The sequence below is a fragment of the Anopheles darlingi genome, chromosome 2 (genome assembly GCF_943734745.1).
Source record: "Anopheles darlingi chromosome 2, idAnoDarlMG_H_01, whole genome shotgun sequence".
In the NCBI taxonomy this organism is placed as follows: domain Eukaryota; kingdom Metazoa; phylum Arthropoda; class Insecta; order Diptera; family Culicidae; genus Anopheles; species Anopheles darlingi.
In genome coordinates, this window is record NC_064874.1 from 69,393,964 (window position 1) to 69,409,090 (window position 15,127).

The window sequence follows — 15,127 nt, forward strand, 5'->3', positions numbered from 1 at the left end:
TGAGCCTACCGGGCTGGACCAGATGGAACGAATGGGTCAGCAGCAGCGAATGGTGTAGTGATGATTACATGTGAGAAGGAAATGGACCAGGCACGCTTTGACCTCTTTTTAATAATGTTAACATCTTGGCAATGGCTTCTAGGCCAATTAGGCCTCGATTAGCAGCCCTCTACTGACATTTTGGTTGCAAATGAGAGCTAACATTGGGCTGGTAGAATGATTTGATAGGATGCTTCATTTCTAAATAATCGAGCAACCAGAATCTTCTGGTTAAAGCGTTTAAAAGTAAAGGAAATGTTCTCCTTTAATCCTTCTTTTTAAAAGACATAGAAAGCCTGAAGATTCCTCGACGTTCAATATTTCTCAAAAATCTGCTTCCAATCCATAACTAATCCTTATGCTCTTTGCTTCGAGATTATATGTGTTTCATTGCACTCAAAAGAATGCTGAAAAAAGAAGATAAAACGTTTATCACTCTGTACGGACAGCATCATGATGTTCAGCAGAGTGGATGTCCAGGAACATAAATCAAACGTACGTACGGCTAGCTTATTTGATAATCTCTTAATTGATTCGGTACCGGATTTATGCTGGCGTTGCTAACATTTCCCTTTTCGTGCGATACCGTTCGGTTCGGTTCGGTTTCGCCGCCACCGATTGTGTACATTAGAAATCCAGCAATCCTTTGATGGCCGGCACGTTCATCAGGGAATTGGTATCTCTATTAAGCGGAAACGGATGAAATAAAGAGAAAGAGAGAGAATGAAAAAGCCCCCAAAAAAAAGACAGCAACAATGAAATCGGAGATGCTCATGGGTTCCGGACGTTTCGCCGGAATCTGGAATCGGGATGGTGGCACAATGTGGCAAACGAATGCTGACCGCTTAAGGCTGAGGATTTCATCACCGTAACGTTCATCATCGAGCCGGAAGTACCATTCGAGGTACTGCAGCGAGTAGGTGGCGGCCGGCGGTTCGTGGAAAACTTTGCGGGTGCTCGCTCGGAAGCGAAATATGGCGCTTTCGATTTCCTTCCGGTAGCGTTCGAGCTGCTCGAGCGGCAGCCCATCCTTGCTGCTGGTCGCGCCGCCTAGATGCCGATGGCTGGCATTCGAAACGCTCACCGCGAGACACAGCACGATGTAGTCAATGTAGCGCTGGCGGATGGTGCGCCGGGCCCCGGCATCCTTGCTGGCCCGATGGCAAAGGTAGAGCTTGTAGCTGAGCAGCGAACCGATGGACAGGAGCGCGAACACACCGAACGATATCTCGACCGGAAAGGCACGAAGGTTCTCGTGCAGCTTCGCTATCAGCGCTGGATACCGCACCGCCGACCAGTGGACACCGCCCGACGCCAGGCCAATCAGCAGCGAGACAAACATTAGCTGTTCGTGGTTTTGCAGAAGGAATTCGTGCAGCCGGATCGGTTGACGGCGACAAAACTGAACGACGATGGACGCCATATCGTGCTGAGCGAGGGGGAGGTTCCCACCGGTGGTGGAATGGAATGTTCGTCGGTGCTGGGGTTTGCACGGGAAGATTTTGGAATGTTACCGATGTTCGGTGGAATTTTCATATGACAGCTTCCAAAACGGGGTAGTAGTGCTCAAGGATTACTCGATCGAGTTTCGATTGCTGTGCGCGCGTATGGCGTATGTGGAGGGCGAAATCTTTTGATCCCCTAGTAGGTGAGTCTAGGCATCTTGGATGGAATCCACTTTAAAAAGGTTCTACGCGATGGATGGTTGTTTGTAGATAAACTGTACGAACGGTGGGGAATTGGTCACTTAAAACTCTTGATTTGTTTAGAAGGATAGTCCTTGGTTTGTTTGCCTCAATGTACAAAAGTATTTACGCTTGGTATAGATGTTGCCGTGAAACACTTTAAAACTTTAATAAATAAACTGTGAGAGCTTTGATGTGCATTTGAAAGAACCATTATTTATTAACAGTAACTAAAATAACAATACATTTTCCAAATGTCCAAAACAAATATCTGATATTAGTATTGAATTGCTTTAAAATTGTAAATTTTTCCTTTCCTAATTCTATTTTCATGCACAGATTTTTGCCCCGGTCCTCGTAAATTTAGTCTAGCAATAGATTTGTATTTAAAACAGAACTGCAACTGCACTATTGCAATTCGCGAGTGATCCATTTTCAATATGTTTTCCGTTTATCGCAGACGTAATTCCTGACTACTGTGTTTAAACAGAGCGAATGATGTATATTGCGACATTAATAACTATATACTTCATTCCGAATGGTAGACAACCATCATCGCTTCAATTTAACCTTTTAGCAAGTGTTTTCCATTAGTTTATGATCATAGATTAAAAACCAATTGACTTCTCCTCGTCTAACTGTCAACATCTCCACCACTTTCTACAATAGTGTTATTTCCAACGAAAACGTCCATCGAGAGGGAACTGAAAACTAAGCCGTCAGTTCATCGTAATTACTCTCCAACAGAGCTTTAGCTTGGCTCAATATTTGTGAGCAGCCTTTATTTCAGATTTCTTGGAATCATACACTTCCACCGGTAGGTCGACATAAGCTCGGTCGGCCAGTAAGTGCCACCAGCGGTCGAAACGAATCCCTTCCGCCTTCCCTAGTAGCAGCGGCAGCAGCAGCGGCAGGAGTAGCTGGATTGAAATATTAATGCCCATCATATCGAGAGCATCGTTGGATCACGTATCAACGGTACGATGGCGCCACACCACACTCGGCCACTCGTGTCACATCCTCCGTGTTTCGGAGTGTGTGTGTGTTTGTGTGTGCGTCTTTACGGCCACACGCACTTGGGCATTACGCTGCAACCAAGGTGGGCATTAGATTCTCATTTTGGGATCGGGAAGGAGAAGGAACAAAGCTGCTAGTTACATTTTTAATAGGAAAATAATGGCGGATGTTATGGTGAGCACTAGTGCCCCGCCATTACTGGGCATTTTGTTTTACTCCAGTGCGTACGGTGTGTGTGTGTGTGCAGCTCCCTCTCCTCCCGATGAGTGCCACGGACATGGACACGTCGGTCCATGGCAGCAGCTTTGACGAGCTTTACGACGAGCCACGTCGTCGTAAATGTGTATCCTGCGTATAAAAAAAATGCTCCCGGGCTGCTTCGAGCGATCGCTTCCCTTCGTGTCGACTCCCTCGAACCCTCGATCGAGGCCAAAAAAAAAACAGGTATATTTGGAAACACCAAGTGCCTGGACAGGTGTGCAGGACGCTTGTGTCGGATGCTCCTCGACGCTCGATACATACTTAACGCTTGTCCTTGCGATGGCGTTGCGCGGGAAACTCCCTCGTGACCGGGGAAAATGGAGGGGAGAAGGTAACGAAAATATGTTGTTAATTACTGGCCAGCCCCGATGAGGGAGATGAGAGCAAGGAGCGCTGGCAAGCAGTGCAGCGAAAGGAAAAACGATTTATGGCTGGATTGATTCCACGACAACACCGTTGCACAGCATCCATCCACGAACGTCACGTGGCCTCGGTGTCTCTGCGGCCACCTGCATGGTGGTGGTGGTGGTGTTGGCTCCATGACCCCTGAACCCCCGCTGGACCTTCCTGGGGCCGGGATGGGATATTTATGGCCGCACGTTTGATTGCGAGCAATTCAATAATTGCTCACCGTTAATAGCATGACACGTATCGGAAGCCAATTTGTGCGCAGATGTCGGAGTGTGTGTGTGTGTGTGTGTGGAACTGGCGTGCGAAGAGAGGAAAAGAAGGGAGGGGGCGCGCAACCGTCCAGAAGGAATTAAATTGAGAATAAGTGGCCACTGGTGGTGGGGCTCGGTTGGAAGCGTGAAGCGCGATGGAGCGGCGAACAGAATCAGAAAATGGCCGCCGAATGGGAAGTTTTGTGTGGTTTTGGAAGTTGAGGTCAGTCCGGGCCAAAAACCAGGCCAGGCCAGGCAGGTTTTATCGTCCCTGTGCATTACTTGACCGTGATGCGCGAACGGTGGTCGAGCAGAAGTTGGGCTGTGCTGAAGTTTGTTGCTTGTTTGCGGTAAACGTCACTTCCGCTGACAGTGAAAATCGATTAGGACCAGCATTAGGGCAGCGTGGTGGTGGCCTGGAACAGACCGGAGACGCAACGACACGTCTTTTGCAAAAGGCCAAAAACAGTGGAGCGCAATAAGTGCGAATGCCTTGTGGGGGAGGGCATAAGAAAGGTGGGTGCTCCCTTCCCTTTCCGTTCGGCTGATTGGCAGCTGATGATGGCCTGAAGTTGCCTGAAATAGACGTTGGGCTTCATTGGCAGGTTCGTCGTTCGTTACTGCACACTCTTCGGTGGCGCTGTTACACGGTGCAGATGTGAGTGTGTGTATTTTAAATTGCTTTGCGTGCAGCCCACCACAATCTTTACCACCAGCAAAGCAATTGGGTGGCTGGTTCGATTCTATTTTTTTTTTTAACATCCAAATATAGATGCAAAAGGGCAGTTTGATCTGGGTACTGCGTTCGATTAATAACGGGGGATGTTGTGTTTGTGGGAAAACGTTGTCCATTTATTCGTTTGAAATAATGTCGCCAAAGTACGAGTGCATACGCTCAGTTGTCAAAATTGTATTGGCTCTCATACTGCTGGAGATAATATGATTTGAAACTTTTGCAGCCTCTGTAAGAAAACGATTGAACATTTTAACGTCATAAAATATGAGATTAATATTTCTATCGTAGGAGGCGACCCTCGTTTTTTTGCCACGGTCGATTGTATTCTTAGTATAGGAATTTGACTTTTCTATACCTTTTTGTTGCCCAACTGTAATCATCGAAGGATTAGATTCGAACCATTTTTAGCAAGGAACTCTCACTTCCATCAGATTTACAACAGTGCCATAATCGGTAACACATTGATAAGTTTGCATAAACACATCGTAGATAACCAACGAAATGCGTGGTTATGAAACAACATAATCCACTTTGAATATTTTTGTTGCATTATCTTGTTATTACTCTGTCGCATTCCGCTTCCTCGTTTTCTTCGGTCATCGTCACCAATTTGTTTGCACTTTTTTTAAAAGCAACAAGACGCCACCGTTCATCGTTAAGTTCTAATTTTTACTAAGAGAAATAGTCCCCATGATACGTGTTCACATTTTGAAACTAAATTAAATTCAGTTTTTAAGGAAAATAATAATAATTATTCTTATGTCCTTATACAATAGCATACTTACTGGTCGGTTAACAACCTAATGCAAGAAGGATTCGCCTCGTAAATGTTAATGTGTTCGATGGCGGTTTATTAACTTCAGTAAAAAAATTTATTCGGAAAACGGATAACCATCATGCGAGGGTCCGTCAAGTTCCGTCCATAATGCAACAAATAGAACCGATCCGGTTAATGTATCGCTTATCTTGCAGGACCAGACATGCTGCAAGATGAAACCACTCACTCAAAATACTGCTCAAGTGCAGGCTAACCACAGAGTCTATCGTTTGATGTGCCGAAGCCTGAACTTGTCGCTTGTATTCTACTTACTAACAGCCGGAAAATCAAGCCATTCCATCGATGGCCGAAATTAGTGTAATTTGAGCGAAATGACGTATAGTTTAATTTAAAAGTGTCGACACGTGCCCCAGACCGGGGCCTGTATCCTGGGTCCAGTTCAGTTTTCCTTTCACTTTCCTTTCTTTCCTCGTTCGCTCGCCTCGATGTCCGTAGGCTGCGTGCGTCGTCGCCGATTACCATGCGGAACCAACGGGGCCAGAGGAGTAACGAGGCCGTAAAGTGGCAAATGTGGAACAGATAAAGCCATCCTTTCGCACACAGACACACACAATGGTGGACTCGCTTATTGGATGACCCAAAATTTTTATGAACCATTTTCAATCCGTGTCACATTTTACCCACTTTTGCACTCCCTCTCCCGCTTTTCCCTCTTCCACCCATGTGTAGGGGGATGGTGCCTCACAAACCCGGGGTTTCCTTTTTAACGGGGTGGGCCGAGTGGGTGGGTTCGGTGTTTTTTTTTTTCATTGACAATTTCACACTCTCGCCAGCTTCTGTCCCGCTTCGGCCACACCACACACAAAGACACTTCAAACCAGAGTTTTTACTTCCTTCCTTCCTTCCGTCCTGCCGTCCTTCCGTCCATCCTTCCTTCCGAGCGTTAAATGGCCGTGTGAATGGCGCTCTTATGGTGTTCGGTTGGGTTGGGCTATCAGACAGTCGGATCAGATTTGTTAAGGGTTTCATTTCCCCACTCACGGCATTCGCTACCGCCACACCTCCGTTCGCCTTTTCCGTGGTTAAATGCTCTTCAATTGTGCGTTTTGCAGGAATACCCACTCTCCCCAACCCTCCGTTCGGCGCCATGTTTATCTCATCGAAAGAGAAATAAAATTAAAATTGCCATAAAAAAGGGACAACATCCCGTCTGGTAAGGGTTGCTGCTTGTGTTTCTCGCCTTTCGCTTCTTAACGGGCGGATCTCCTCTTCTTGGTCGCCGGAATTCCTCGTGAGTACACACACACACACACACGCACGCATCAGTGGAAACTTGGAAAGCAAAGATGCGACATCGATACCTGCCCCGTTGGAATGTCAAGGGCGTGATTGTAAAAGGGGTGGTGGGCCCTTGGAAGGAAGACTTTCCCTTTCCTCGATGACGTCTTTCGTATGTGTGCCAGGAGTGACATGTTTTGTTGTGTGTCTTGGAGTCACCCTTTTTTGTTGTTTTTCGATTTTTCCGGATTCACCTTCGAGTACTCCCCGGATACGGTCCCCCATTTCCGGCGCCGGAAGCGATTCACGGAGGCAACATCCGATCCTGTCAGGATCGGACCTCTTTGTACGCCGGAACAGCAACAGTGCCGCCAATGGGTGTCGGTGAAAATGACTTTTTTCGGGGGGAGGTGGAACGTTGTAACTCTCTTTTATTGCTCAATCCGAACCAACACAGAGGCCAAGGGGTATGTACGGCAGGGAATCGAAATAAAAATGGCGGGAAATGGCAGTCTAAAAGACAGGGGAGGCTCTTGATTTATAAGTAAAAAAATGAAATAAAAAAAACAACGGGGAGACCTTGGTTCCCCCCCAAAAATGGAACAATTGAAGCCGGAAAACACGTTGGAGGCTGTTCGAGATTGGAGGAAATAAAAGAAAAATAAACTGTCGCGAAGGCACTCGGTGGAATTGGCGGGATGGAAAATTTGTGTACCCAGGCAGGAAGGCTTCCACTTGTCCGATCGCGACCGAAAAGTGCGCCGGATTGATCAATTACACTGACCCACAATGGGGGGTCTACCTTTGGGAAGGGGGCTAAGCGTAATTCGGACCAAAAACGACTCATTTTGAAGGATTTTTTGAAACAAAATCATTTAAGTTTATTTTTGTAACTGAATTTCACATGAAGCTACGATTTTTCAAGAATATTTGTAATATTTTATGCACTTTTTGCAAAAAAAAAAAAAAAATACAGCCATGACACCAACTTCATGACAGTCATCAACATTTACTCTAAACATTTAATTTCTTTTGGTTAGACACTTTCTACGATTTTGCTTAAAAACATGGATTGACGTGATTCTGTTACAAAGATAATATTCTATCAAAAAAATAATACCATCGTGAGAAATACCTAGTAAATGAAATGCTTGAAAATTTCAAAACGATCTGTCCAGTGGTTTTGATGCTAGGATAGGCACCGACATCGAAAACGTTGGTTTGGAGCAAGCTGCTTCAAAGTTAAAAGATAAAAAAAATTACAATATGCTTCGAAGGTTAACCTTTTTAAAGTTCAAAATGAAAAGGTAAATGCCACAATGTTGAAAATTGCTCCTTTAAACAATGGTAGTTTAGTTGAAGTTTGGCTGCGTATTACGAAAAACACCTTCAGTGATGCGTTGCCAGGCGTCTGTTGCTGGTTCGTTTCGTTCCTAGAAGGTTGAAAGATTTCAAGGAAACCGGGATCATTAACGGGTTTTTAAGATCGCACCTAATGATATCCGGACCTTTTCTTTCCAAAATTCCGTCAAGAATGTCCGAGTAGGAGGAAGGCGTGGAGAAGGAGCGAAGCAAACAGGTTGCGGAAAGGGTTGGTATCAATTTCTGGCAGGTTCGGATTGCCTCCTTATCAATCACTTTCGCCCAGGCTCATCCGATTCCGATGTCCGGATCGATGGCAGGTTTGAAGTGGTTTTGCGTCTTTAACGCGAAACGCGTTCGCACTCTTGTTGCTTTGGTGTCTGATTGCTCCGCTTTGCCGGCATTTGCAGCATCACCTTCAAAGACGGAAAACATAATCCAACGTAAAGCTTTTTAATCGAACTGCGTAGAAGAAAGTTAAAAAGGGGAAACAAGGGTGGGAATGTTTTGCATTCCCAGGCTTTTGAGTTGGAAAGAGAGAAAAAGAGAGAGACGGAGAAGAGAGAGAGAGAGAGAGAGAGAGAGAGAGAGAGAGAGAGAGAGAGAGAGAGAGAGAGAGAGAGAGAGAGAGAGAGAGAGAGAGTGAGATAGAAAGAGATTGTGTAGCGTCGGTAGAAATGACTCCCTCTTGTGTAAACTTTCTATTTAAAAAGCATAAAATTTAATTAGTTCCGTATTTTTCGTCCTTCGCGTGCGATGCCGGGCGTGTGGAGTGCCACTTCCGGCCACTGCGCGGTGCTCCCGGGATGGAGAGGGGTGTTTCTTTGCTTTCTTATTTTGAAGACACGAGAGTGTTGGTTGAAGGTGCCGTGGCGTGTGCCTTGTGTCCGCTTATACACGTGCTCTGGACGTTGGCCAGCTTCAGCTCCGGAGCCCGGGGTGAGCTTTGCTTCTTTCCCACTCCCTCGAGACCCGGTGGTAGTGGTGGCGGTGTTGGTAGGGGAACATATTTTTAATGTCTTTAGTAGCAACAAGAGAGAAGCAGTTGCCACAACACCAGCACCAGCACCAGCACAAGCAGCATAAGCAGGACTGGGCGAGCAACCGAACTCCGGTTGAGGTAGGACTCCGGAGCATTATGCTTTAACGTGGTCCGCTCTGTGGCACGGTTTTCCCGGTCCAAAAGCAAAGCAAATGCGGGCACGTCCTGTGGTGTGGTGTCCCAGGATCAGGAGAGGAAGCCGAAGCTGGACAAAAGTTGCTCAATCGTTTCCCTTCGTTTTCGTCCTTCCCTTTCCCCGGGTGGTAGATGTTTATGCTTTGGGGAATGTTTTCTTTTTTCCTTCCTGCTCTTCGGTTCGTCCTCATGCTTTCCACTGCCGCACGTCGGCCAGTTTGTGCCAAGGATTGTCTCCAAACGAGTGGCTCGGTGGAGTCGCGTTGCTGGGTCGGTGGAAGAGACGTTGGCAGTCGAAGAAGTGAAGTGAAAGTACCGGACCAACCGGCGGGGGCCGCCGTCATTTCATAAAAATGTCATTCATCAATTCCCATTAATGTACATAGCATTACCGCCCCGCTCGCCCGGCCTGGCACGTTCCTTCCTCTCCTCGTTCTTCTTCTTCTTCTACTCCCTTTTTTATTAAGTTTTTAATAGAGGGATAAAGTTAGTGCTCCTTGCGGACGGTTAATTCACTATCGCGACCAGCGTGGCTGTTGGTGGTGGTTGAGGTTGTTTGGAGATTAAAGGTCGCGTCGTCGGCTGTGAGCTGCTATGTGCTCGCTGAAGTCGCTAGGCAAAAGAAGAGTTGGAGTGGTTGCCGAGGATCGACTAAGCGTAATCCAAGGGCCAACTGAAGAGCAGCCGATGGTCTCGAAGGAGTTGCAGGCTCCAAAGTGGACCAGTGTGTAATGCTGCAATAGAAGGCTATGCGAAGCCTCGGTTCGAAGGCCTGGGATTTTGATGTTGTTAGCAGTTAGTGCAAGCGAGGACTTCAGGAATAGTCGGGGGAACCTTGAGTGAGTTGAGTATTAGATCAAGTGCCCTTATCTTGCATACAAGATTTCCCGGAAAAAAACATATTCCTAAGAGCACTACAACATGTTCGCTATGTGAAGCTCACCTACTTTTGCTTCGATTAGTTCAGAAAAGTTTCACAAAGCAGTATTGATTGAACAGTTTTTTAATTAATTGACGTAAAGTTTGTACGAATCTGGGCCGATTAGAACACTACGCAGCAAAGAAATTACGAAAGGTTATATAGGTATTTCAGGGGAAATATTGTTGTAAATTATCGAATCGAAATCGAAAAATTGATGACATACCAGCCGTAAGAACAGTTGTCTAAACTTATTCTGTATAAGTATACAAATCGATTATTCAAAATGCTGTTCAATCAACAGATCAATCTAAAATCAAATTGTTGGGCGGCCACTAGCCACAAGGCTTTTAAATTTTGTTGCCAAATTTTCAGTGGTCCAAGGTTTATTACTGATTTCCTTATAAATGATAATAATTCTTATTCTAATGATTATCATGTTGTAGAAAATAGCGTCGATTAGTAGCCCTGCTGGCAACAAGCATTTCACGACAGACGTACTCATGCAAGTATCTATCCTCCGATGGGACAAGATCCTCTGATATGTGCGTCCTACTCTCTTTATGATCTGTTTATACGCTTGGCCATAAATAGAAAGCACCGATGGGCGGCATCTTGTGGCATCTTTTCGGTAGCGCTGCCACTTTCGCCGTATGTGTGTTCGCCAAACAATGGCAAAATGCTCTTTCGGTTTTTAAGAAAACGCTTAGGCTCCACCAAATACCCACCAAAAAGCGGAACGCAGCGCACGTGTCGATACATATGGCTTTAATTCCCGGTCCGATGAAAATAATGCGATTATTATGAGCCATTATTTCGTGCGAGGCCGCTTGGTGCACACTGTCACGCGCCCTTGGGAACGATTTATTTGGAAAAGGCCTGGTAGTACACCCACCAAACCTGGTGGTGAGAGTGTGTTGCCGAGGAGCCACCATAATGGTGTTACTTTCGGGTGACTTCTTGTGTGTGCGTGTGTTTGTTAGACGTCCCCATCTGTTACCGTAACTGTTTTACAATCAAAAGATAATGTTGTCGGTCGCTTCTATTATGCCGCAAACCCGCTGCCGATGCGTCGTGAATTGTGGTGTGGAGCATTACAAAGGAAAGAGTGAACGAAAGAAAGCAGCATGACTTCTTATGCTGCAATCGGGCGTGTGCAACATTCTTGAGCGCCCTCAGCCAGCGTACAGCTAATCCTTCCTTGCCACGTTGGACACAGTTTAAAGCACTAATGAGCTGAATCGCGACCAAAACAAAGTGAAGGAAGTGTAGTACAAAAGTGAGTGAAACATAAAAATGGGCGCACATAAAGAGCACCAGAACCGGCCTTTCGTTTCCCTGCTTCGACTCCCGGTGGAACCCGGGGAATAAAAAAGGACTCAAGTTTACGACACCGACGGGTATTTTGCTGCCCGTTCGTTCTGCCCGTGCCCTCGTGAGTTTCACATTACAAATGCCACGAAAGTGCAGCGCGTGGCAAGGACCGCCGGCGAGCGACGAAAGTTGGCTACGCGCGTGAGTCGCACGACGAAACCTCCAACCTCCAACCCCGCGAACAGCAAGGAAGCTGCAGCGAAACGTTAAAATAGCACCCCTCGAGGAAGATGAAGTTGAGCTGGTGCCGTGGAACTGTGTAAAGGGCAGGGGATGGAACAGGCCTCCTCTCCCTGAAAGCGGAACGATGGGTTAATGTGGGGCAGGCAGCAGACTAGCCACATCGAGTCCGTAGCAGGAGTAGCAGCAGCAGCAGTAGCAGCAGCAGCAGCAGCAGAAGTTAAAACAGTTTTTACGATTTATTTTCTTCTGGGAATACACAAAAGTTAACAAACGGCCACCTCTGGACCGGTGCCAGGTGTGGTGATTGCCGGTGCTGTGGTGGGAGGTGGAAGCTGGCGCTGGTGAAAACGGATCCGTCTGTTGGAGAGCCCAGGGAGTCAGGGAGTCGTATGTTTCACCTCTGGTTACAGTATCTGGCCACTTTTGCTATTATTTAAAGGTTATTGTAATATTTGTTTAAAAACAGGCAAATTTTCGTTGCATTAATTGTTATGCTGTTGAGTATTGTAATTGAAAAATGATGCTGAATTTACATTCATTTATTAATTATGTTTTCTAAATTGAACAATTAAACATAAATTCACTCGTATGTACGAAATGTTAACACAGGATTGTTGTTTTAGAATTGTTGAGGTACAGAACCATAGTGCATCTGGCGAAATGTGACTTGACGTGAGTTTGTTGAAATCCGCAAATGAAGAATGGTCCGTCCGAATGATGCCCGCATAATTAAGATTGCATCTGGCACCAACGAGCCGGCACCCTCTTACCCTTATGCTACGCAAAAGCACGTGTAAAGCATGCTTCAACCTTTTGGCCCAACGAAAACCACGAGATTGCATCGCTGCAAACTCCGCGAAGACGGAAGAAGAAAGCTACTCAACAAAAGGGCAACCCTCAAGGAATCTTACGCGAAGTGGCGAGGGCTACCGTACCAAACACACACAGGTAAGGGAAACTTCGGTGCTGGATGCTGGACACCGACAACAAACGGTGGTAATAACAGTTTGGTGGAAAAGTTTCCGACCATTCCAGCGGGGGAAACTTTGTCGCTCGGCTCGAGGCGGTTTTGCATTATGAGAAGATGTGAGCTGTCAAGCGTGAGCCGCCGCTCGGATCCTGGCGCCAATCTTATGCAAAACGGACTGTCCTTCGCCACCGCTTTTGCCTTCCTTCTGAAACGCACCTCCGATATCAGCGAGTGCATATTTTCCAAACATATTCAAACGTCTTTTCACATTTCCTTGCGTGAGACGTGAGCGCGCTTATTGAGAAGAATGCCTCACGAAAAGTGAATACTGAGATGGTCGACTCCCTATGGAGCTCACTTTCGGGTCTGTACGCGTTGAAAGATTAGCTTTGTTCAGATAAAATTGACCACCAGTTTTACAAAATAAGGCCCTAAGCTCTTAAAACTCTCGATAAATTAACCTACTTTTATAGGAAATCTACAAGGGATAGCTGGAGTAAAGAGGTGGCCGAATCTCGCTAAGTAAGAAATTCGAACGCGAACTGTTATAAAAAGTGTATTTCTCAACGTTTTATTTACTTCTTTTATAATTGAATATTTTTTTTTTGAGATTGATTTAAGGTAGGTTTCAGATACGTCTATGGTCGTGTTTGTTTTGCTCTTTTAAAATTTTATTCTACGTCCGGTTATTAATACGTGAGTTAATTTCCTGCAATCTACTCTCTATCAACATTAAGCATATAAGAAGAGATAATTGTTATTTTGCGTGATGTTTTCGTATGATTTATGATACTCTTCTGCCTGAATAACCTTCATTTGTTTGCTCCATCTTTTTAATTATCTTTAAACCTTGGTTTTTTTTCTTTTGACTGTATCTTTGACTTTTGTTTCAATCCTCATCGATTCGAAATTTCCGTTTTAAATAATACAAATCAACATTAATTACTATTTTATACTGTTGGTCGTTTGAGGTACAATTGCAATATGTCGGTTTACAGAACGCAGAATTATCAAATGTTAATCGTGTCCTTATCATTTGCATATTGTATGCTCTTCAATAATGTGGTGTAAAATCATTACTTACAAAAGAATATGAATCTATGTTGTAGTAAAGCTCTGGAAGCACTCACCTTACATCGTGCTAGCAGTGTACTACGCTCATTGATGCGAAGTTCGTCCGGTAACTCACGCGCGTTCTACTGCTACTCGGCCCTCGGCTAAGTAAATCGTTTGTGACGAACGCGTGGTCGTGACACTCAACACGAGAGTCACCGTCGGCCCGGAGGCTGCACAATCGGTTAAAGCTTCGTCCACTCGGCACCGAGTTCGCGTTTCGTCGTTCCACACGAAAGGACGAATGGTGTGGTTCCGAGCTGGACCCGGGATCCGACGTCCCGATTCCTTGACGTCCTGCGCCGGTTGCACCTTCGGCAGTTCTAACGTGGTGCTCGTTTCGGGCGGATGTTGTTTGTGTTGCTGGACGTTCCGTGTCCGTGCGTTCGTGCGTGCTGATTACGGTTTGCGGTTGGCTTTTCGGAGGATTCCGGTGCTCGTTGCAGCAGCAGCTCGCGCTCACCGGAAACACCTGGCCTAATTCTGGCCCGCGCGTGTGTCTGTGTGTGTGCGCGTGCGATTGTGTTTTAGGTTAGTTTTGGATCCATCTGTTTGAAGCGCGGCGTACTTCCACGGTCACTGATCATACATTTTTGTTGGTCCGGTTGTAAAATAGAAATGTTTGGTCGGAGGATGGCCTCACGGTAATAGCAGTGCTGGAAGTCCCGGTGGTGGTGCTGGTGGTACTGGTGGTGGTGGTTGTGTGAGATAAAGGCTGCTTTCGGTTGACGGATGGTTGAGCTCGCGCTCAACATAAAGATGATTAATTATTCATAGTAGAGATTTACGGTGCTAGTGCTTGTCCACGCGAGCGTATGTGTGTGTGTGTGTTTGTGTGTGTGCGGACCTGCTTGAGGGTATCTGTCTCGCGACCGGAACCAGCTGCCATTTCCCGCCAGCGATCCCGATGCGGTGGTGGTGGTTGTGGTGTGGGGGTAGAGCGCGCGCACCGCTCGCAGACATTGAGTAAACAGCCGTAAATAGCCGTCAGCTGCGGATGGACACTGATAGACAGATTGCTGTCATTGGAGCAGTCGATTGCAGCTATCATACGGTTGGCCAGCAGCCTACTGCTGGTGTCGAGGGCTGGCGGACTGGCGGACTGGCGGACTGGATTAGATTGATATCTCATGAAGCATCAGCACTCCATTCACGCCAATCTCATCCAACGATCCGACGCAGTTCATCTTCATCGTACGGCGTGTTCCCTTCCTCTATCCATCACGCTCTTCCTTTCTCCATTTTTCCTGTTCTCTCTCTTTCTCTCTCTCTCTCCCTGATGTCGTCTGTTGCTTCTTAATTCATCGCTTGATGGAGTCGTCGGAGAACGCTGAAAAGTTAAATTTGTTGCCAGCCTCCACTCGCGTTGTAATACAAACGCGAAGCGAAGTCAGGAGCCAGACCAACCCTCTCCTAACCCCCTTCTCCATAAACTCCCCCCCCACCCCTCCTTAGCACACCGATTCCGCGAGTTGTGGTCACGATGCTCAGGGTTGAATAATTAATTCAATATTATGAAACGTAATCCGATTAAAGCCATACCGGGCAAAACCGATGCTTAGAAGCTCGGCGC

General features: G+C 46.3%; 1 protein-coding gene across 1 annotated transcript; it reads right to left on the reverse strand.

Moving 5' to 3' along the window:
* Nucleotides 1-666: 666 nt before the first annotated feature.
* On the reverse strand, nt 667-1,462 carry LOC125959487 (uncharacterized). The gene is made up of 2 exons (XM_049692310.1): nt 882-1,462; nt 667-721 (listed from the first exon to the last, which is right to left on the reverse strand). The coding sequence occupies exons 1-2, from the start codon at nt 1,460-1,462 to the stop codon at nt 667-669; spliced, it is 636 nt and encodes a 211-aa protein (XP_049548267.1).
* Nucleotides 1,463-15,127: the final 13,665 nt, after the last annotated feature.

Bases quoted from the DNA above. Each gene is read 5' to 3' on its own strand.
- LOC125959487 (XM_049692310.1), bottom strand. From the start codon at position 1,462: ATGGCGTCCATCGTCGTTCAGTTTTGTCGCCGTCAACCGATCCGGCTG. The intron at 722-881 runs GTCAGCATTCGT...TCCGCTTAATAG, and splicing joins GAAATCCTCAGCCTTAAGCG to AGATACCAATTCCCTGATGA.